General features: G+C 31.5%; 1 protein-coding gene across 7 annotated transcripts; it reads right to left on the minus strand.

Moving 5' to 3' along the window:
- Positions 1 to 3,051: 3,051 nt before the first annotated feature.
- On the minus strand, positions 3,052 to 21,020 carry LOC129953192 (uncharacterized). 7 transcript variants are annotated; one of them, XM_056066083.1, is made up of 14 exons: positions 20,911 to 21,020; positions 20,266 to 20,842; positions 8,402 to 10,524; positions 8,165 to 8,307; positions 7,934 to 8,090; positions 7,782 to 7,880; positions 7,573 to 7,715; positions 7,141 to 7,509; positions 6,739 to 6,889; positions 6,149 to 6,431; positions 5,944 to 6,084; positions 5,590 to 5,883; positions 4,443 to 4,972; positions 3,052 to 3,790 (listed from the first exon to the last, which is right to left on the minus strand). In XM_056066083.1, the coding sequence occupies exons 3-14, from the start codon at positions 10,473 to 10,475 to the stop codon at positions 3,174 to 3,176; spliced, it is 5,001 nt and encodes a 1,666-aa protein (XP_055922058.1). In that variant the 5' UTR covers positions 10,476 to 10,524; positions 20,266 to 20,842; positions 20,911 to 21,020; the 3' UTR covers positions 3,052 to 3,173. The 7 variants fall into 7 exon arrangements, with proteins under 7 accessions (XP_055922058.1, XP_055922062.1, XP_055922063.1 ...); XM_056066087.1 differs by lacking the exon at positions 20,911 to 21,020 and having other exon boundaries at positions 20,785 to 20,903; XM_056066088.1 differs by lacking the exon at positions 20,911 to 21,020 and having other exon boundaries at positions 4,443 to 4,966; positions 20,266 to 20,903.
- Positions 21,021 to 22,006: the final 986 nt, after the last annotated feature.

Consider the following 22,006-nt stretch of genomic DNA (forward strand, 5'->3'; position numbering starts at 1 on the left):
TTGTTTAAATCTTAGTTCTAGAGCATCCAAAGCAAATTCACTTCAAAAGTAGACTTATTTAATTTTTTTAAAATCTTTTAAGATCTTTTGTATTCAACAGAAAACCAATTTTGAAATAAATAAAATGCACCACTGGGTCGCTAAAACTTGCGAATTTCTTCCAAAAAGTCTGTTTAAAAATATTTCCTATATTTTAATATTTAAAAATGTTCATGCAAAATAAGTTATTGTCAAAAATTTAAATGCCATTTTATTTTTCAAAAAATCTAGATTAACTTATTTGTTTCGAAAATCATTTTAAATTTTAAATTTTGTCTTAAAAATAGTTTTGGTAAGCACTAAATAAAGAGCTTATAAATGCATGTACATTTTAAATTAAAATTTCATTAAAGAAAATTAATATTTTTTTTAAATAAAAAAAATAAATTTTTGATCATTAAAAATTATCATCAAAAAGAGCTTGCACAGAAAGAGAAGATTATTGAAATCGGTTCATTGAGAAAATTTAAAAAGTTTTTGACTCAAGTATTTAAAGAACAGAGAAATTTATTGACTTCAAAATATTGAACTTAAACAAAATATTGTTACGAATATATTGTTCAAGTTTTAAGCAAGCCTCTTTTTAATTTTTAGTTTAAGATCAATTATTTGCATGTAACTTTAAGAAAGCTCCTAATGATAAAAATTATGAATCAAAAACAAGTAAGAAATTATTTTTTCTCTCTTAAAATAAATTAAATTATGTGTTAATTCTAATTCAAACAATAATACTTACGTTTTGATTTAAATGTACCCATTTCCTTTTTTGTTTTTTAAACTGTTTTGAATATAGTATATATATATTTTTAAGTCAAGTGAAAGGAAACTTTATTTTCAAATTTCTAATATTTTGTTTTAACACAGCTTGTATCAATATGTCAATTAATAGTCTGATAGCAGCAACAAATGTGTTTCTATATTTGTTTTCATTTACTTATTTTTATGGCCTTAATTAATTTCCAAAAATTAAAAAATATACTATGAACTTATAACTACACTCAAGAAACCAATAATCTTAACAATCAATAAATATTTAAGTGAAGTGTTTTATTCTTAAATGTGACATCCTGATGATTTTAAACCTAAATTGAAACATGTAGGTACATATGTAAATTACGTATAGATATTTTTCAAACTGCGTTCCACAGGTAGGTAAATACTCGTATTTAGTTTATATGTTCTATTCCAGATACCAAACAGTATATTTTTTTACTATTGAAATATTTTTTGATTTAACTTTGAACCAAACAATTGTCCGTCTTAACTTTTTAAACTAGAATAGATTGTTTGCAGTTTTTAACAACTTTAATAAAACAATTTGATGCAGGATCCCATTTTGTTTTTATATTGATGGGAAGTCAACTTTTTCTATGCGCGGAGGGCGGTGAAATGATAACAGATTGTATCTCTGCTTACACTACACTATTGCTCTAAGTACCTGGATGATAGTGTTTTCGCGGATGCAATTCAATGTAACAAGTCAATGGGGTTTTCGGGTTGGTGTTGACTTTCTTTTTTAAAATTTCCCTATATTTCTAGTGCACATGCTTGTGTAGTTGTTTCTAGGAGTTGAACTTTATACACATGTATACGGAAGCTTTTTATTATTTACTCTTGTGTCAGGAAGCTAACGTTAATCCCACGACTTGTGCAGGATAACAAATATTATTAAACAAATGCACATATAGGGGTGTTTCCGAGTAGTTCATGAATTCTGGTTATGGTGGTGCTGTTGCTATATGGGTACCATAGGAAATGCTTATAGGGGTATAACAAGGAACAAGCTTTCCTTCGTTTGACTCTCTAAAAATGTAACTTTACTTCTCCATAAAATATAAGGCCAAGGGCGAATCCATACTAATTATTCCAACTATTTATTTTGGACAACTCCCTACATATAAAAGCATTCCAAGAATTTAACAACTTTCTAAATATACATATGTATATATCATATTTAAGAGCTAAACAAATTTTGGTGCATTTCAAGCAGAAATGTTGGAAATGGTGTTGAAAAAGAAAAGGAGAACGTTTGCCTTTTTTTGACGTTCTCGCATTTTATTCGGATTCAACTTTCGGGAGTTCATTATTACTAGCGTTATAAATTTGCTTGCTTGTAGATTGGAGCTGATGTTAGAAGACAAATTCTTCAAAAAGTAGATTTCATTAGCTTTGTAACATCTCAAAATTGTTTGCATTTAATAGAAAACCAATATTAAAAAAAAACATTCTAAGAAACACTAACACTATTTATGTGCGTAAGAAAAAAATAAGATTAAATTAAAGATGAGTTTCAGGAATTGAAAGATACCTTAATGTCAAATTGGCGCAATCTTATTTAAGGTGTATCCTTTAGTACCTGAATATTTGCTCGATCTCTTAGAAAAGATGTTTTGAAAATATAATAAAACACTAACGTTTTTCCAATTTTTAAATTGTGCGTTAGCAAAGATTGTGGGAGTTTTTGACAGCAAATTACTATTTTGGTGAATATCGTTAAATTACTAACAAATCTTCAACTCCCCCCTGGATCGTCCATTGGTGAAAAGTTGGTGTTTTTGTTGGTGTTGCGCGATTGGAATAGATCAGAATTTCAGATTCATATTGATGCCTGTGGCATGTTCTCAGTTAAAAACAGTACTTTGAGCAACAAAGCTTAAAGGAATAAAATATAAATTTAATTTTCATATATTTAAAAAAATAAATAATTAAAAGTACAAAGGGGTCATATCCATTAACGTTATACGATAAGTTTTAAGGGAATTCCTACGAAAAATAATAAAAATATAAGAAAAAGAAATTGAAATGTTTGTTTTTTCTTTCAAAATATTTGTGTATTTAAATTAACTTTAGTTATTTTTATTTTGTGTTAGAACATAACTCATACCATACAAATTTAACTTTCTTAAAACTTTATTGGTTTTCGTTTATTTACATATACACAATTCTATTTTCTTGTTTGTATAATAAATTAAATTAATGAATAAGAAAAGACAAAATAATAGACAAATATAATACAATTTAATTTGTATTTAATTTAAAAAAATATGAATTTCTGTTTTCATTTAATTACTACAAATTTTATTTTATATTATATATAAATATTTATTTAATTTATGTACATCGGTTTATGATTGTTATTTTCTTTTCGCACTTGATATTAGTTCTTGTCTCTTATAGAGCGTTCCTCGTGGCGAAAAATTACCTTCAGAAGGTACTGGTGTTACATTACGCGTTCGACGGTCTTTTGTCTTTGATATTGATGAAAACTGTGTCGTCGTTGTTGCTGATGGTGTTGCCATTCGTTCGAAATCAGCAGTCTTAGATCGGAGAATATCTCCTCCAATGCTTGATATGCTTGTGGGCAATTTCTGCTCCATTTCACCAGTTTTACTATCGCTAACGGTGGTGGTATGTAAATGAAGGGCTTTTGTGGATGATGCAAGTTTTTGTTGCACATTGGTACTAATCGTTCCTAACGTTGAAGTTTTTTTCTCTTTTTGTCTGGACGTAGTGGTTGATGATGATGATGGTATTGCAGCTGTAGTTTTCGATGATAGGAATGATGTTTGTTTAGATGTTGTTGAATCTCCACTTTCTCCTGGTAATGAAGAAATTATGTGTTGGTTTTTGTAGGCAATAGGAATTTGAAACACTTTAGCAGGAGCCATGCCACCCTTAACATTAGAACCATCCTGTGATGATGCCGCTGATACTCCTCCCCCGAATGATATCGATCCAGTTATTGGGAAACCTTTTAGTTGATTTTTGATGATGATTGTTGATTTTTGTTTGTTAGAAATATGTTTCTAAATTGAATCAAAAGCAGAACTGAAGCTTAAATCTTATGCAGCAGCAGTAACGTTCCGACATGTTTATATAAAATTAAATATGAAAATTCAATTCTAATTTTTTAAGCAATATTAAAAAAAAGTAGCAGCAATATCTTTAAAAAGAAATCGAACAAAAATGATTGAACACTTTTTGTTTTTTAGATAGCAGAGTTAGCGAACTAGTAGATCTATGAGGTGAAAGGTCATATTTAATTCAGTATAATGAAAACTGCCTTACTTAACAAAGAAAACAAGGAAACAATACCTGCTAAAAAGAAGGACTTAACTATTTTTCAAATAACGAAGAGCTAAATTTGGGGTTTGAGACTAGACGGTATTATCTTGCTCTGAGCGCTTCATTTAGCAGATGGCATAACCAGCGAAAAATTTTCATCGTTAAGTAAAAAAGCAATCTCAAGCAGAAACGTTACTTGGTACAATATTTTACCGCCACATTAAATGCCTATTATTTTTTATTTTGTTGTTTGTCGATGAAATAGAGCGTGATAGAGAGAGGAAGCGGTATTAGGGAAGAGAAGTTTTATTCTTCGCCTTCCTCCGAATTCTACTAACCTTCAATGCAATTTCCAAGCTCGTTACCATAAGTGGTCGAATCTTCAATATATGGAATATTTGACAAATCAAATTGTCCAGATTCTCGAAAAAATACTTCATCGTCGTCATTTGCATCACGTGTTACTGCTACTCCACCTCCACTTCCGGTCCCACTACCACTTCCACTATTACTGCTATTGCTTCCTAAAGTCTTGATTGGCGTTGTTGTCGTTGCTTGGATTTGTACTGGAATTTTCAAACTTGCCGTCACTACACGAGTTTTATCGTGAAGATAAGGTGATGAAAAACGTCTATCTGAAGATAATATTGTTGCAGATGGAGTTATAGCTGCAGAAATAATTTGTTGTTGTTGCTGCATGGAATGAAATTCGGATTTGGCTGACGTGGTAGTTGTTGTAGAAAGGGGAGTATTTGAGCTATCACTATAACTCCCTAATCTATTTTTCATCGATGAATTACTACTTCCACTGAGTAAACGTTGTTGTGTAGATGAATCACTTTCTGCATACTTCGACTTTGAGCTGCGACTTAAATATGAAAAATAGAAAAACAAAAAAATAAATGAAAACTAAATATCTTACAACCGAACAAATGTTTTGTTCATAGACCCTTAGAGAAGAGAAGAGCAAGAGTGTTATCTTATCCCCTGAATCTAGATTTTTAAAAGTTTCAGGGTACTATTTTTCTCAAGAACGAATAGACGAAAAAAATAATTGACGGTTTTTTTATTAAAAAAAATAAAAAAACCTTATAAAATATCGACTCGAATACACACAATTATCTTGAGAACAAAACAAAAGTTTGACTTAACACTTTCTTCATTTACAAATGAATTGAGAGGAAAATAAAAACCTTAATTATGAAAATATAAAAATGAAATTATGAGTTGAATATCTTGAGAATAAAAGAAGGTTCTGATTTTCAAGTTGTTCCATGCCATAACAATTTTGTTGTTAATGTTTTGTCATATTTAAAGACAATACTTTCCTGCTAAAATATATTGATTCAAGTTTACGAATACCTCTCCAAAAACATAAAACAAAAATAAACTATAGGTGGTGCAACAAGAGTCTAGTGACTTATAACTCTTAACCATTCTTTCTTTAAATTTAATGCTTAAAGAAATAAAAAATTAGAAACTTACCGCCTTGATCCATCTTGAGGTGGATCACCTTTGGAAACAGCATTTCCATGCATTACATCATCTCGTGTATAAATTCTCCGGGATGTTGGAATTGGCGGAACTCGAGGGGAAACAGAACTAAATGACTCACTATGACTGCGGCCATCAGGTGGAGGATCGTTGTTGAATTGATTTTGTTGTTGCTGTTGTGATGGTACTGCTCGCCTGAGGATAACATCACCTCCAGTTTTCAAAACACCCGTCGGTGGTGGAGAATTGAGTGGTGTATTGGAACCCCCACTGTCAATATCATCGCTAAAAAGTATAAAACATTACATTAACAACTAAAAAGGATCATAACCATTCATTGCTTACAATGTGAAACTTTCTGCAACATTACGACGTTCACATAAATAATTCAATTGCTCTGGAAATGTATCGATCATATTTGCATAAATTTCATCCATTAATTCCGCTTGAACTCTAAATAATTCTTCATAATGATCAATCATTGTTCTTGAAAGAAAAAAATATTTTCTATAGTATACTAGAAAATGATTTAAGAGAAAATGAAGCAAACCTAATCACATTTATAACATCACCCATTGATTCTTGTTCGTTGTTTTCCTCACCCGGCAACGAGGATCTTAATATATTTGGTGCAAAAACTGTTGCCAAATTATTACTATCCATTTTATTACCAGCTATATTAACACTACCATCTGAAGTCGAAACATCATCACAACACGATGCAACTTTAGCCAGGAACCTTAGAAGGACGAATAATGTATCACGATGAGCAGTGGGAAGAAGTTGTACTAAATGCGAAAGAGCCTCCAGTTGGAGGCGTCTATTCCGGATTTCTAAGATAAAGTGAAATAATAATGTTGAGAACAATTTCATATACACATGAGACCAAAAAGTCCAGGGATCTACGAAATTAATTCATATTCATAAATCCATATTGACAAATGGCAACTGTTTGGTATCATATTGAACGTTTACAGAAAAGGATCATTGATCTTTAACAACTGATTTGTGTGCACTGCATGTCAACTCTGTTTGTTAACATACTGACACACGATTACAGTCTTTTTAGCTCAAAGTTAACAAATAAATAGTCTGGAATGTTGATAATTATTACTAGCACAATTGAGACTGCGTACTCACTTTGAGTTTTAATAAAGGCTTTGTACAAATTTCGACATAAAAGCGGTTCAGGCAAGTCTCGCAGGAATTCCTTAAGTAATGTTGCTACGTCATGGGGACAAGTTTCTGGGTTGATGAATGTGCTTGAACTGCGATCGAATTCTTCGCGCATCTGAAAGTGTGTGAAAAAAAAAACTCATGTTACTGAAGTAATTTTTGGATGGAAAGGATTTTGAAACTCAATATTGTAAAGAACTTAATTTAGGAAGAAGTTAAAGCTATGAAACAGCTATCATAAGTTTCTTACACCAAATATAAGTGCCTTGTTTGTAATAGCAGATATAAAAAATGAATACATAGAACAAAAATGGAATCAATTTTAAAATCTACCAGGGTAGTTTATGCAGCACAAAATAAACTCACCTCCCTAACTCGCTTTTTTGACGTACTAACACGGAATATCCCAACCGAATGCAGGCCATATTTTTCCAAATGTTTGATGCATTCTTGAACAAATGTTGGAACTTGCCTTTCAGCCTGTTCACCATTTGTTCTTTCATCAGTCATCGGTGGTGGTGGGGCTGATTCTTCGTAATCTTGACTTGAACGGCGTACATCCCATTGACTACGTGACAGCAGCATTGAAGTTGTCTTAACTAAATTACCATTACCACTTGCTCTATCATTATTACTACCACTGTTGGTACTTGCTACATTACTTGCATCGCTATCGGAATGGGGAAGATTATAAATAGCCGATGATGATGATGGCAGGCTTTCACACGATCGAACCTTCATATGAATAAAAAAAAGTAATGAAAGTTCTATTTTGTGAAATTCGTAACTTCGACTTACTTTATTGCTTGAACTTCCTCGGAATAAGGACGTTATAGAGTTTCTTGAGCCTCGATCGGATGCAGCTGTAAGATTGGCTCGTCGTTTTTGATCATGAGCCACACAGTCTTCCAGGGTATTGCCGAATATACTGATATTTGATCCTGCGAAACATTAAACACACCTTATTAAATTTCTTCGAAAATATGTTATAGCCAATATTAGTGTACCTTTGTCTTCTTTCCGGCCAATGTCAAAAAAACTGGTTGTCATGGCTTTTTTCTTTGCCAGAGGTCGCCGTTTTTGAGCCTTTCCCGCATTTTCACTATCTAATGGTAATGATTGACTTTAAGAAGTTTTGAGCAAAAAAATATAAGCTTACATAAAGGAATTGCAACACTGACTCCAATATTAAGTTGATTTATTTTTTCAATGGCTACTCGCTGAAGTATCTTTGCCTCAACTTCGGTCAAATTTTGCAGGTGTGAATTTGTTAGCGTAACTTGTCGTCCATTATCCGAAGTCCATGTGCAGTTGCCCTTGATTTAGAATGAAAGTGTGTCTATAGGAGTTTTAAAGAACAAAAAACAATGTCAGGAAATCGTAGGCTCACCTGTGGTGTCCATTCGGCCTTTGTAGGTGATGATGTCCTCGTCTGACTCTTAGACCTCGTCTTAAAAATCTTCTTCGAAACAAATTGTCCGACATTTGAAGATGATTTGGACTTTTGCATAGCACTGTTGTCACCTTTTGAATCTTAAATAAGAGGAACAAAAATTAAAATGCAATCTACATATTTTTTTAAATATAAATAAATGCTAGAGAAATTTGAGAAAAAAGATGAAATTACTGTAACTATTTCCAGACGCAGTGGTTGCCATCGACAGTATTGAACCGATGCTACTTGTGTTACTTCCCGGCAGAGGATGATATCCATAACCCTGACCAGAAGATCTATCTTGATGGTGTCCTCCTGTTCCATGCCAAAGATTCGATAAAAACTGAGTGCTTGAGTGAAGGATTCCTGAAGCTGTCGGAGCAGCAGTAGCACCAACGCCGGAACCTACATGTCCATGGAAGGCGTTTGTTGGAGATGTTGGAGCTGACGCCGATGAATTTGTTTGTACTTGACATTTCTTAGTTTTTGTGGCATTTGATGCTTCATCACGTTCAAGTTGTAGTTTCAAATTATTTTCGTATTCTTCTTTTTGTTGTATTCGCTGGTCTAGACTTTTGCGCCATTCTAAATGGGCTTCTTCAAGTGCACCATTATTCTCATGGCCCCGTATAAAATCCAATGAGATAACAGACCAAGCGTCAAGTGTTTGGGTTGCCTTGTTACATCCTTCGTCCATACCAGGTGGATTAATTTCACCCTTTGCCCGAATGTTGCGTAAATTGCGATCATAGTTTACTCGCTTGAATCGATTGGCGTTGTCATCGTGGACGCTCTTCTTGCGCGCCATTCGCAAGTAACGTTTTATTGTATCACTGACCGACTGTGACACATCCTCGTTGTCGATGCTGCTCTTACGGCGGTGACCTTGTCCGGCTGTGGCACTTTTGTCGCTCTCTTCATCAGTCGGCTGACCAGCACCTGCCATCGCAGCAGCCTCCTCTTGTTTCATTTCTTTGTAGTCTTTGGCCAGACGTTCAATTTCGTTAAGTTGGATGAAATTAGTTTGAGTGCCGCTGGTAGCGTAAGTGACATTCATTCGTGGGGTCTTTTTTACTGACGAGGCTATAGGAGCTTGAAATTGCAAGGTGGATGTCAGTGGTGCAGGGAGGTCCAAGGACGAGGGGGGAATACGCTTGTTAGATTCGTGGCCAGGAGAAAGTGGTGCGGATGAGGTGGATTGGGATTGTGGCTGTGACTTAAGCCCAAACTGCGGAAGGAAATTAGGCTTACCCGAGAAGGAACCTTTCATGCTGCCGTCACGTCGAAAGTGCCAAAGACTGGACAGTGAGGAAGCGTGAGGGAGGCTCGCTCTTGGACCGGTACTGCTGGAATGTTTACCAATTATTCTATGAAGCTGCTGTTTTTTAAGCTCGTTATAGATTTGCTTAAGCAGAGCTTTATCTTCAAGAATTTCTGGAGTGATTCTTTCTAGAGGGATAATAGTGCGGCAGGTGGAGCTACGGCTCAGCGTTCGCAGCCGTTCGAGCAGCTGATCGATCTCCGAGAGAGCATTTATACCTTTGGGAGGCTGAGCGATAGGCGGCAAAAATCCAGGGCCACGCGATGACATTGCCATCGATTTCGAGCCGAATCCACCACGGTTCGCGTTCCCTCCACCAGGTCGCTGAGCTGAGGGTGATGATGTCTGATCTGGCCGGACTGTCTTAGAACCCAGCAGAGTTGTAATTTTAATCGATTCATCAAGCTTCAAATAGCTAGACAACAGATCGATTATCTGATCAGCATTTCGAGATTCTTCAGTTTCATAATTGAAGCTGCCAATGCCTTTGTGACTGTGTGACAGCAGAAGCTTTAATCGCCTCTTTGAATTTCTCGAAGCTCCAATTGCCCCTGGGTATGAAGCCTTGCGACGCCACAATATGAATTTCGGCTCATTGGCGCACAAGTTGTGAAAATGCCGTTCGCATTTTTGAATGTCTTCGGAACGATTTTGAGCGCCATCTGGAATAAGTTTTCGACCCGCATCGGCCATGTATTTCCAAGTTTTTCGTGTGAGTAGCCATCTTTCACGTTTTTTGTCCTTTTTATCCTTTACCGACGGAATTCTGCGGCTGTGTATATTCGATTGCTGTTGTGGTAGATATGTTGAAGGTGGTGCTGGTGTTGTGGGTACCGGCGTCGCCGTTGGTTTTGTATTCAATTCTTTTAAAATTTCTTCAGAAAACAGTGGTCCTGTACGCTTTTTCAGTAAAAGTCTTCTCGCTTGAGGTTTACGTCCTTCCATTATTTAATGTATTAGTTTTTTATTTATTTTTTATTTGAAGAAAATCTTGCTTAAATGTGTGCGTTTATGTGTCAAAAATTTTGTATTAAGAAATTAATTGATTTGTTTAAACATTTTAAACTTAATTAATTTTGTATAATGATTAAAATTGTTTATGTATACTAAATTGTCGACCTGCATTGCATAAAGTAAATCAAAATTGGAAGCGGGGACAGAAGACGAGCAACATTTAAAAAAGTATTTCAGAGTGTCATAAGTGATAGAACTTATAGAAGTTCCAGAACGAAGTTTGATAAGTTGTCCTTAAAACTTTCGCATTCGCTTAAATTTTTTACGAAGTCACATAACCATAGATTATTTGACCAAACTATATGGAGAGACTTTATGGAGTTACACATCAAGTTTGAATTTTTCGTAATAAAAATATATAAAAATAATATTTGAAAACTTATTTTAATGTTTTCTCATATTTATAGAAGTTTATGGTAAAAATTAAATTAAATTATTGGGTCCTAAGAAATCTCAACTTAAACTTTTTCTAGGCTCTGGACGTATTGAAGTGACTGGGAGTGTGCGTTTATAGCTTCGTATACATATATACATATATATTAAAATTCAATGGTATACAATTTATCATATCTGCAAATACGATACCGATGCCTAGAAAGTTTTAATTTAACTTTACTATTGGTTAAAAGGGTATAGCCGCCCTCGAATTTTCAAAGAAACGTTTTTTATTAAAAATTTTCCTTAAGGACTTTAAATTATTGTCTAAGAATAGTGTGGCGTTAAAGCAATTGGTTTTTGAATTTAAAAAAAATCATTAGATAACTATGATTAAAATATAACAGGGGCTGTTAGTTCTGTCGTGGGCAGACGTCATCGTAGTGAGTGCGACTGATCTCGAAACCTACATCCCTCTGTCTTGTATTAATGTCTTGTGTTGTTATCACAAGATCTCTACTCTAAAAAAAAATCCTTTTTTTCGTGGGCTCTAGCCTTGCCCAACCCATTAAACTTGAGTTTTGCAATGAAATAGGTTGACGGTATATCTGTATTTCAAGTTAAAGGAATGAACACCATTTCAGTTCAATGTGGAGATTCTCTGAATTTAATCAGAATTTAATTTAATGTGACAGGTACCTCTTCATTATATGTGGATTTGTCCTTAAAACGTATATAAAGTGTGACTCCCAAGTCCTTATTCTCAATAATTTGGTTGTGATTTACAATACCAGATCGTTAATACTTCCTTCTGATTTGGTGAAAAAGCTTCTCTCAGGATCAAACATTTTAATTATATTAATTTTCTTATTTTTTTTTAATATTCTAGCTGATGGCTTTCAAGAAGTACCAAATAATATTTAGTATCATATTGTATTATTAGGATCAAATTAAAAAAAAATACTGTTCTGAGAATTGATTAATCTTAAGTGTAGTTTATATGGTAATTACCGAGCGATTCGAACTTAACATTTGAACTGGAAATTAGGTTCAGCTTACTTGAACCTCAAACTACCACTGCTTTACAATTACGAATGAAGATAACTAATTGCAATCAATTTGATTTTGAGTTAAATTAAAAAAAGGTAGTAACTTAAAATATTTGACAAATACTCAATGCTTTGGACCAGTAATTAACCCTGATTATGTAAAAATAGATATCTTATTTATTCAATCAGAAACTTTATACAAAATAATTCCACAACTATACTAATAAAATGAAAAATTCGACTTATCTCAAGAGTTATTAAGGTAAGATGTTATTATTGTATCAGTCTTCAAAAGGACATGGGATAGGGATTACGAAAATCGGCATTAAGGAATCGGGATTCAAAAATAAACGATATATTACTATATACTCTACTCATGAATATAATAAAAAAGCATGATAACGTACCCAACTCAAACAATCTTCCCAAAATGCTTATGCTGTTCTTATCAAGGAAGAAAACTTCATTAATCCACGATTTGCAGTGTGCATTTTATTTTATTCCTTATGCCATAACATGCGCAGAATATCTCTGAGAGACAAAAAGTGACTGCAAAAAAATATGAATCCCTGCGAAAAATATCCTACTCAATGCACCTGGAATTTGGAATGATTCTTAGTCTTGAATTCGTTTGGTCTAGTTTTGGAAAAGAGTCAGAAGAACTTGTGTGAGCTAGAGCTTAAAAAACTTAGTTCCTTCGGCTGTTATTGTTTTATAACAGATTAATAAGAAACAATTAATTAAGTAATTTATATTAATTACAAAAGTAAGTAAAAACAAAATTTTTAAACCACAAGTAAATTTAATTTTTCTGCAAAATGTTGATTTTAAACAAATACAATTTGATCACCAGCATTTGCAAATTTAAAAATGCAAACAAATCTATGTAACAAATTAAAGAGATAAATTTGAAAATTATTGTTTAACTTATAATATGCGAAAATCAATGAGAATATAATTCCTGCAGTTTCACAAAATTAATATATGATAGAGGTTGGACCCTTTATTCTAGCGAACAGATGAGCTTTTCACCTTGAAATTGAATAACATTCTAACACGGTTTCTATACGGTTTTTTTTATGTAATGAAGAATAAAATAGAGTGCGGAAGCAGACCTGAGTTAAATTGAGAGATAAATGAATAAGTGAACATGTGAATAAAGTGTAAAAGTGGGTGTTGTCATACAGCTTTATAGCGTAAGTAAGTTGTGTTATGGAACCCTGACAAAAAAAACTACCCCTGTATTTTATATTCTAATGCCTTACACTTGATACCTAATCTCAGCGAAAAGAGGAGTTTTTTAGTTGTGTATCTCAACATGGTTTATATATACATAATTACATACATAGCCAGCTTTTCTGATGTAGATATAAATGCATTGTTTCAAAATGGCCGCTGATCTAGGTTAACTTTAATCTTAAGATTACATGTGTCTGTAATAAAAAATAGAAATTATGCAGCTTTATACAAGTTATTAACATACAACAAACATTATATGGTGTTTTGAACAACTTGAAAATATTTGTGTTTTGTGGTTGTGTTTTAAAAATACATTTTTTGAACATAATTATATGTTTTTTAATGTCATTGAAAATTGATATAATGGAATTGTTTAGACAAAAGATTGGTTACATGAACCGAACTTACTTGCAAACCGTTTTTAATTTTGAAGTCTGATTTGAATTAAAGCCGCCAAAACCCATTGGAATAGTGCTTTTAATGCCAGTAAGAATACCTTGTCGAAAAGTGTTATTGATTGAACTTAAAACTTATTTTCAATTTTTCGAAATTTTGGTTTGGGTTATCATTATGCAAAATAGGAAACTAAACTTGATAACGAGATAACGAAAAACAACAAAAATTTAATACATGTATTCGTACGAACAAAGTATTTAAAAAAGGGGGATACCTATTGTTGTTTTGAATATAAAAAAACGATTGAAATTAGGCACAGAAAAATCATTACAATTTGAAAAAGGTTTTGTATCTATATGAATAAAATAATAATACAAATTTGTATCGCTATTTAAGTCTAAAAGCGTTGCAATAGTTGATTTAAATTGTAATAATTTATTACAAAATCTTAAAATGGTAACTGAATTGTAACGTCAACATTTTGCAGATATTTTTTATTTTATTTATCTAAAATTAAAATAAACTTAATCGTTTCTTTTGAAAGAATAACATCCACAAATTTCTTTATTCGTAATAATTGAAATCGTGACAAATCGATATCTAATCAAGTGGAAACGGTCGATTGCTTTGCACCGATCCGACAAGATTTCAATCACCTTCAATGCCCTCATCTTTTAACTCCTCATATACTAATTAGTTGAAAAAACTCTCAAATCAGTCAAAAGACTATTTCATGGCAATGATGAATTTAGCTGACAAGCCAACATACTCAACGTTTACTGGTTTAAGAAATGCTGTTGAAAATTCATTACCAGCACTATTCAGGCCAGTTGCGAATTTATTTGCAACAAACCAAATCTTTAATGAGCTGAACACAATCTTCGAGGAAGAAGACGAAGAAGAAAAATTGAGCACAATCTTCGAAGAAGAAGACGAAGAAAAAAAAATGAGCACAATCTCCGAAGAAGAAGAAGGAGAAAAAGAAGAAAAAAAAGAAGAAGAGGAAGAAGAGATAGTCAAAATTGATGAACCACCTAAAAAGTCTTACAAACCGAATGTTTACCCTGACGGAACTTCAAGCTTAGTGCCTAACTTTTCCTATGAACGTAACAGTTCAAGGCCTACAATTTCATCCGGTCTAAATATACCAATTTCAGGAAAATCAATTGTACGTGGGTCGAGTATGCAACTAAACCAAAGAACAGTAGAAAGTATTCAAAGACCGATTCCAAATTATGAGAGCAGTGAAAACTATACAATCTTAACATATCAGTTGGTTGAACTTTTACGTATCTCTCAAAGTCTGAGTCCATTAATTGAGTCGGCTATTAGACAATCTTACGCTTGGTCCCCTCTTCATGGTAGTTTTGGTAACCAAGCTTCGTCGTCAGTGATTTGGATTCCCATTGGACAAATGATGACAAAAGAGTTTTTCCATACAAAATATCGAGCAATAGGTTTGTGGACCAATCAAACGAACAACTTTAGTAGTTATAGTTCCTGGTTAGCAGTCCCTTCAATTGTCCGAAGAATTGTTAAGTCAAATAATAGCGAAATATTTTGGATAGCTGTTTCAAAACAGCTAATGAGGGCCCTTCGTATTAAATTTGACATGAGTGAAATTGTTCTCCCATTGGATGAAATGGCTTACGAGTATTCCGAATTTTTGACAACACGCGCGTTATTGGCAGGAATACAGGTTGGTCGCTTGGATCAAAGATGGTTGAGGTTAATCAGCTTTTCATATTTGGAAGACCTCGTACATGACTTTTGGAGCATTAGACACATTCGATAAGTATAAAAAAGTTAAATAATAATTTTTGTTTTAACAAGTTAAAAAAGATCATAATTGAAATATTTTTGGGACCTGAAATAAAAATTAAAATCTCTATTTTTAAGTTTTTAAAAAACGAAATCTTTTTGTGGAACTGAAAATTAATTCAATTAAGAGACCAAATAATGAAATTCAATATAAAATCGTGTTTTAAATTTAAATAATTAAAAACTTGAATTTTTAAATTCAAATGCTATAAACTTTTACACTTCGTAATTTAATAAATATATAAGTATGATTGATAACTATGGTTATATGATTTGTAAATTTATAAATGATTTGTGAAAATCAATTTGAAAGTACTACAGATATTATGTATTTATTATTATACAATCTAGATGTCAAAAAATTAAATTTTTGGAAAATTACGATATTTGTTGATTGCAGTTTAGATGTAATTTAAGGGTAATGCCAAGCACACCTAATAAAATGAATGTAATATGTAATGTCATGGGATAAACATTTTTTCTGTCATTTTCGAAGATTTCTGGTACGGGAAAGACGATATCAAGGTAGATACAAGTGTTGGGGTTTTTTGAAATGTTTGATACAAAATGTGTTCGCTCAGTTGTAAATTTTAATGGCCTCGTTTTCAAAAGATTCAATTTCTTATAGGGGATTGGAAAGATAAAATCAATAGTGAAATAGTCCAAATGTATCTTTACTGAGGAGTGAGAAGCAAATTCTCTAGAGAGATGACGCTTTTTTTTATTTTGTATGTTTAATTTTCCATTACAAACTAATAAGGCATATAACCTTATAAAGTAAACAAACAAAACCTGGTTTTTTCGACCCTTAAGTACTTCGTAGATCCTTGATTTTAAATGTATCTCGGCTTAAAACTGTAGGTCCCTTAGATTCTTGACAACATACCCACACAGGAATATTTGAGAGATATAAGCCACTAGGTCATTTATATGAAATGTCCTAACTGTCTGAATAAAGTCATTGAACGCGTTTTTCTCGAAAAAAGACCTTCTATTTTCCTGAGTAACAATAACTCATATTGTATGAAAATGGATAATTAGACATTGAAAATACAGCCGTTGAGTAAGTAATTAAACAGCTTCTTCCATTGAAAACAGTTAATCATATCCGGGAAAAAATCACATTTCATTAGCCGCTTATAATCGGTCTTTTTACGTTAAGAATATGGGATAAACTTTTCACCTACCGGCATAATCTAAACTAGTTTTTTAAGTTCTGAAATTAACTAAGATAGAAACCAGGATCCCAAATTGTTGTTGTGTTTCATGTTATTTTCGATAATAAAACCGGCCGTTGAATTTTGAAAAGGTAATTTTAAAAAATTTATTTCAACTATACAAACAGAAAAGAGCTGAATTTTGAACTGGTAGGTATATTAACAAATAAATAAATTACGTGGCGCAACAGTCCGTTAAGAATTAGGGCTTATTGACTTACAAGTCTCAACAATTAATGTGTTCGAGTAATATTGTCAGTAATGGAGGAGACCTACAGTTTGAAGTTGAATCCGAACGACTAATTTGAGAAAGCACTTTTCATGACAAGAATAATTTGTCAATTAATCTCAAAGCAGGGATCGATAACAAGATTTCTGGAATGACAGTCCTACGCACTAACCATCACGACACGGGTACTATTGGTATATTGCAATTTTTTTTTTTTTAATGTGGATGGATACATTGCTTAAACCAACAACTACCCTCTGAAAGTTTTTGCAACTGCTCAAGGAGGTACCTACATTTGGTTCCATCATTGAAAATTCGAGACATAAATGCGATTAAGGAAGTTAATTTCTACTGTTTGGTATCAAATTTAAGCAAACGGTTTATAGAATTATTGTACTTAAAAAAATACTTTGTCTTACCCAAAACCTTTGTCTTGGTTGAATTTTCAATGTTGAATTGCTTTCAATGAATACATGTAGCTGATTTTTTGTATTTTGTTTGTATTCTGAAAAAAATCGTTTAATTTTCTTTGCTTACACACCTATCAGTTTTCAACCATCAACTATAATCTAAAATATTTGGTTTCAACCAGAACTGGCCCCTAAGTGATCTCATTCTGATATTCATAGATACTCCCTAAAACTGGTCATTATCCGATAATTATAACCCAACGCCGGGTAAATCATGCGACTAATTGGTCATTTCTCCCTTTTTCTCGTTAAATATGAATGACTTTAACTGTGACATTGAGTAATCGGCAATTTTACTTAATAGTAACAGTAATTTTCTAATTTTAGATCTGTTATAAATGGATTTTGCATTAAATTCATAAACTGTATTCTCTCGCTCAATATTATCAAATACTATTGTATTTAAAAAAAACTCGTTATCGTAATGTTTATATTTTCTTCACAATAGATTTTCTAACAGAAGTACAAAATAACAACAAACCAAAAACTAAGAAACTAGATTTTTCACATCCACACAAGACTCAAGACACAGATACATCCCAAAGCATCTTAAAAATAGAACCAACAAAACTATTTTTAATACAACCAACAGAATATATTTAAGTTTAATGTTTTTTTTTATTTTTTGTTCTTTTTAGAGCAGAAAATATTTTTCAATAGATAAAAGAGAGGACGACGGCTACGGTTCGAATCGATAGCTGAAAAGAAGAAAAAGATCTGTACATTCGAAAACAGACGTTTTCGAGAGCACAGACGATGGTGATGAAGATGATGATGATAATATTTTCTGGGCGCTGTTTTTTTTTTTTGAATATACTTTTGTATGTATGTTTTAGTTTTAACAAGAGAAGAGGTAAACAGGTGGTTAAATCAAACACCTGAAAACATACATACATACATGTGAACAACATTCTTAAGAGGTTTTTAATTTAAATTTGTTGTTGTTGTTGCTCTGTTTATGTTGTTGGTGTGTTCTTTTGAGATTTTTTTGTTATTATTTTTTGTTTAAAGATGGTATAAATATAGGTTCTTTCTCAAGAATGATGAAAAAGTAGAAGAAAAAATATGGAATACAAATTAAGAACATCTTTATTGAACTTTAATAAAAATAAATATATGAAAAATAAAATTATGGGAAAATGCGGACAGAGAAAACGTGAGTATCTAAATTTGGTATTTTTTAAATTGTATTTTTATTTGGAATATTAAAAACTCATGTTTCTTAATTTTATTTGTATGAAAAAAATGTTGCAAACACATTATAACAAATTAACTAAGTAATGCATTCTGTAAAATAAAAATATAATTAGTTTTTCCTTCTGAGTTTTGAAATTTTTCTGTTGAAGTTTTTGTATGATTAAGCCATTATAGAAAAGCCGTTTTATTTTGAAATATGTTTTAAATTAAACTCATTTTTTTTGAATCGAAATTTAAGGGGTTTGAATTGCAAAATACCTTTGTCTTGGTATCTAAGCTTTTTATCATTTCCTGCTGTGATTGAAATTAAAGCGAGGGATAAGATTTAATAAATATTATCATTTGGCTAGGACAGAATTACCCCAATAAGTGACATTTTGTGTTTATTAAGATAATGTTTAAAATGCGTTAAGTGAATTTTTGTGTTATCATAAATATTCTTTATACGAGTAGATTTATTTCACAAAATAAAAAAATTTCAAAACAAGTATTTTGATAAGAAAAAATACTAAATATAAGTCCACCAACTGACTTGTTTCAGTTTTTGCAAAAAACCTATTGATTTTCGATCTTAATCAAAAAGTTTGAGAACAAAAAATCCGAGAGCCCAACGAAATACAATGTGAGCTGCTTCTTTCGATATCTCTCATATTGGCCTAAGCTCAAAAGCAGCTTTGAGCATGATTATTTAAAAAACATGTTTTTTGAAAACCACTAGTTAGTGATATTTTTCTATTCAATATTTTAAGAAGGGGTTTAAAAAATCAGGATAACTCTACTCTAAATGATAAGAATTTGTTTTCTTTTAAAATGTATAGATCTACTTTTCTTAAAGGTTCTATCAGCACTAATTTACATTTAACCGAATATTATTCAGCAGGTTGAGAATACAAATTATAAGATCCTTGAATACGATTGACAATATTAAAAAACTAACTTTTAACGCGACTGCAAATATCAGAAATGGATTAGTTTTTTTTTTTCAATTAAAATAAAAAATGTTTTCAATTGATTGAATACCACTGTAGGAAAATTGAGAAAACAATTTAATTTACATTTAGCAGTTTGCAGTGGTTTATTTTGCAATTAAATTCATGATTTCCTTGAAACGGTTGACAACACTTAAGAATCACCTTTCAACTTATCTACAAAACATCAACAGTAGATAGGGTAACTTTGTTATTTAAATTTAATGATTTAACCAAAAAACATCTTTTCATTTATAATTTATTGAATTGGATTGAAATTAGGACCTCTTTCGCAATTTTGAAAGCTTTGGTAGGGAATTTGAAGTTAAAATTGAATTGTAATATTGCTGCTAGAAATGTATTTAAATAGAAATTATCAGGTAGAACACCTCCTTGTAACTTACAGTAATTTTATATTTCCTGATGTGTTAATATTCAAAAGCATTGTGTTTAGACGTATGCAGGTACGCAAATTTTGAAAAAATATTTATCCATATATGTATGTATATGTACTTAATTTCCACAAACCAAATGCAATTTTAATCAATACTAATTGTGTTACCCAACACTTATACATCTTTATAACATTTTGTTGCTCTTGTATTTTTCTTCAATATCTCAGCTAATTACACTCGGATAACAATACTTGAATTATTCTATGCATCCATACGTTGCTTAATGGTTTTATTATTATTATTTTTTTTTTAATCAAAAGACAAATAAATTCTTTAATATGCGCAATATGAAATATTATAATCACCGTTACATAAAATAAATTATTTTATTTCTTATTCCTTTATTTTTTTGGTAATCGATATTTTTTGCACAGAAACAATTTTTAAAAAAGAACGTTTTAGTTTTAAAAAATCGTTCTCTTTATATTTCTTAATGATAAATTTTATTGACACTTTTATCACTTTTTAAGCGGGCACATAATATACATACATATATTTATATGTACATGTGTGCACATGCATATATATATATGGATATTTATATTAATTTGTTATGACCTTAGGTAATTATTTATTTTTTTTTGTTTAAATTAGTTCTGTTTTCGTTGATTGACTTGGTTAGGTTGAATATCTTTTATATGTATTTTTATACCGAACCGATTTTATTTCGAATTATGAGTTTTATATTTTTTGCCAAATAAATATAACGATTTATCAAAACTTTTTGAAAAATGAAAACAACTGAAAATCAAATTTTATCGCGAACCATATTTAAAAAAAAATGAAAAACTCCACTTCAACCACTGTATCGTCGTTTGAAGTACCCCATTTTTTGTCTCGTGCCCCCCATAAGAGTTCTTGGATTGCACTGGGCGACGGTGGCTGAAAAATATTCTTGGATCGTAAAAAATACAAAAAAAAAACAGAAGAAATTAAAATCCAACACGAACCACCAGCAGCCAGCCATCAAGAAGAACCAACAAACCACCAAAAACAACAACAACAATAGGCAAGCCATACAAAAATACAGTCAGTCGAAAATAAAATATTTTTGAAAAAACCTATTTTTCTTAACGAGATATGGTTTTTCAAAGGAATAAACAAAAAAACAAAAAAATATAGAAAAGGCTTATAGAGAGATCTCTTCGATCCTCCTCTATGTCTCTATAGCTCAGTTGAGAGATGTTGATTTTACTTCTAACAAAATTGTTATATATGCATGCATATATAAGAAAATGTATATTTATATGAAAATTATAAAATATGTTATATGTATATAACATTTTGAGTTCTCTTGCTCTCAATTTTTTTTTTTTAATTTTTTTTCTATTTTTTGTTCTGAAAATTAACGCACGGAATTCTGATTCTCAAGATCTTGGTGCAATAGGCACTACACAAAAAAAAATATTTTTGGGACAGAGAGGGGACAGGAAGGAAAATTTTGTTTTATTATTTTATACTACAGGAATATAAGATGATGTTTAATTATTATCTATCTAGTGATGTATGAAAAACAAACAAAAAGAAGCTGGGATGCAACCCACACCGATAACTTCCCATTGGTGTTCTTAAAAGTTAGCACCTGATATTTTAAGATGTTTTCTGTTTGATGTTCCGGACGTTGTAGTTTGTTTAAATTGATTAACAAATTATTTGTTAAATACATTTCCCGGCGACGACGACGAAAACGTCAATGTCAGTATATTTTTTAACGAGAAATTCGAGTCTATGTTTTTTTTTGAAAAAAGTGAGTTAATTTGTTAACAAAATATGTTAACAACAATATTTTGATAAAATTTGGATGGGAGTGAAAAACAGTTTAAACGCCTTGTTGTTTTTTTTGTGTAATTTTCGAATGAATTTTCTATTCTAAATTCACCAAGTTTTAACAACAATATAACATTTTAGGGTAGCAGTTTTTTGTTTTAACTTTCTTAGTATGTTTTTATTTATTTTCATCCGTTAATTCAGGAAGCCTTTTTCGTAGTCCTTGTCTCCAGAACCAGTGGAGATAGCAACTTCAAATAAATTTTATTTTAAAGAAAA

Source organism: Eupeodes corollae, chromosome X (assembly GCF_945859685.1).
Source record: "Eupeodes corollae chromosome X, idEupCoro1.1, whole genome shotgun sequence".
NCBI lineage: Eukaryota > Metazoa > Arthropoda > Insecta > Diptera > Syrphidae > Eupeodes > Eupeodes corollae.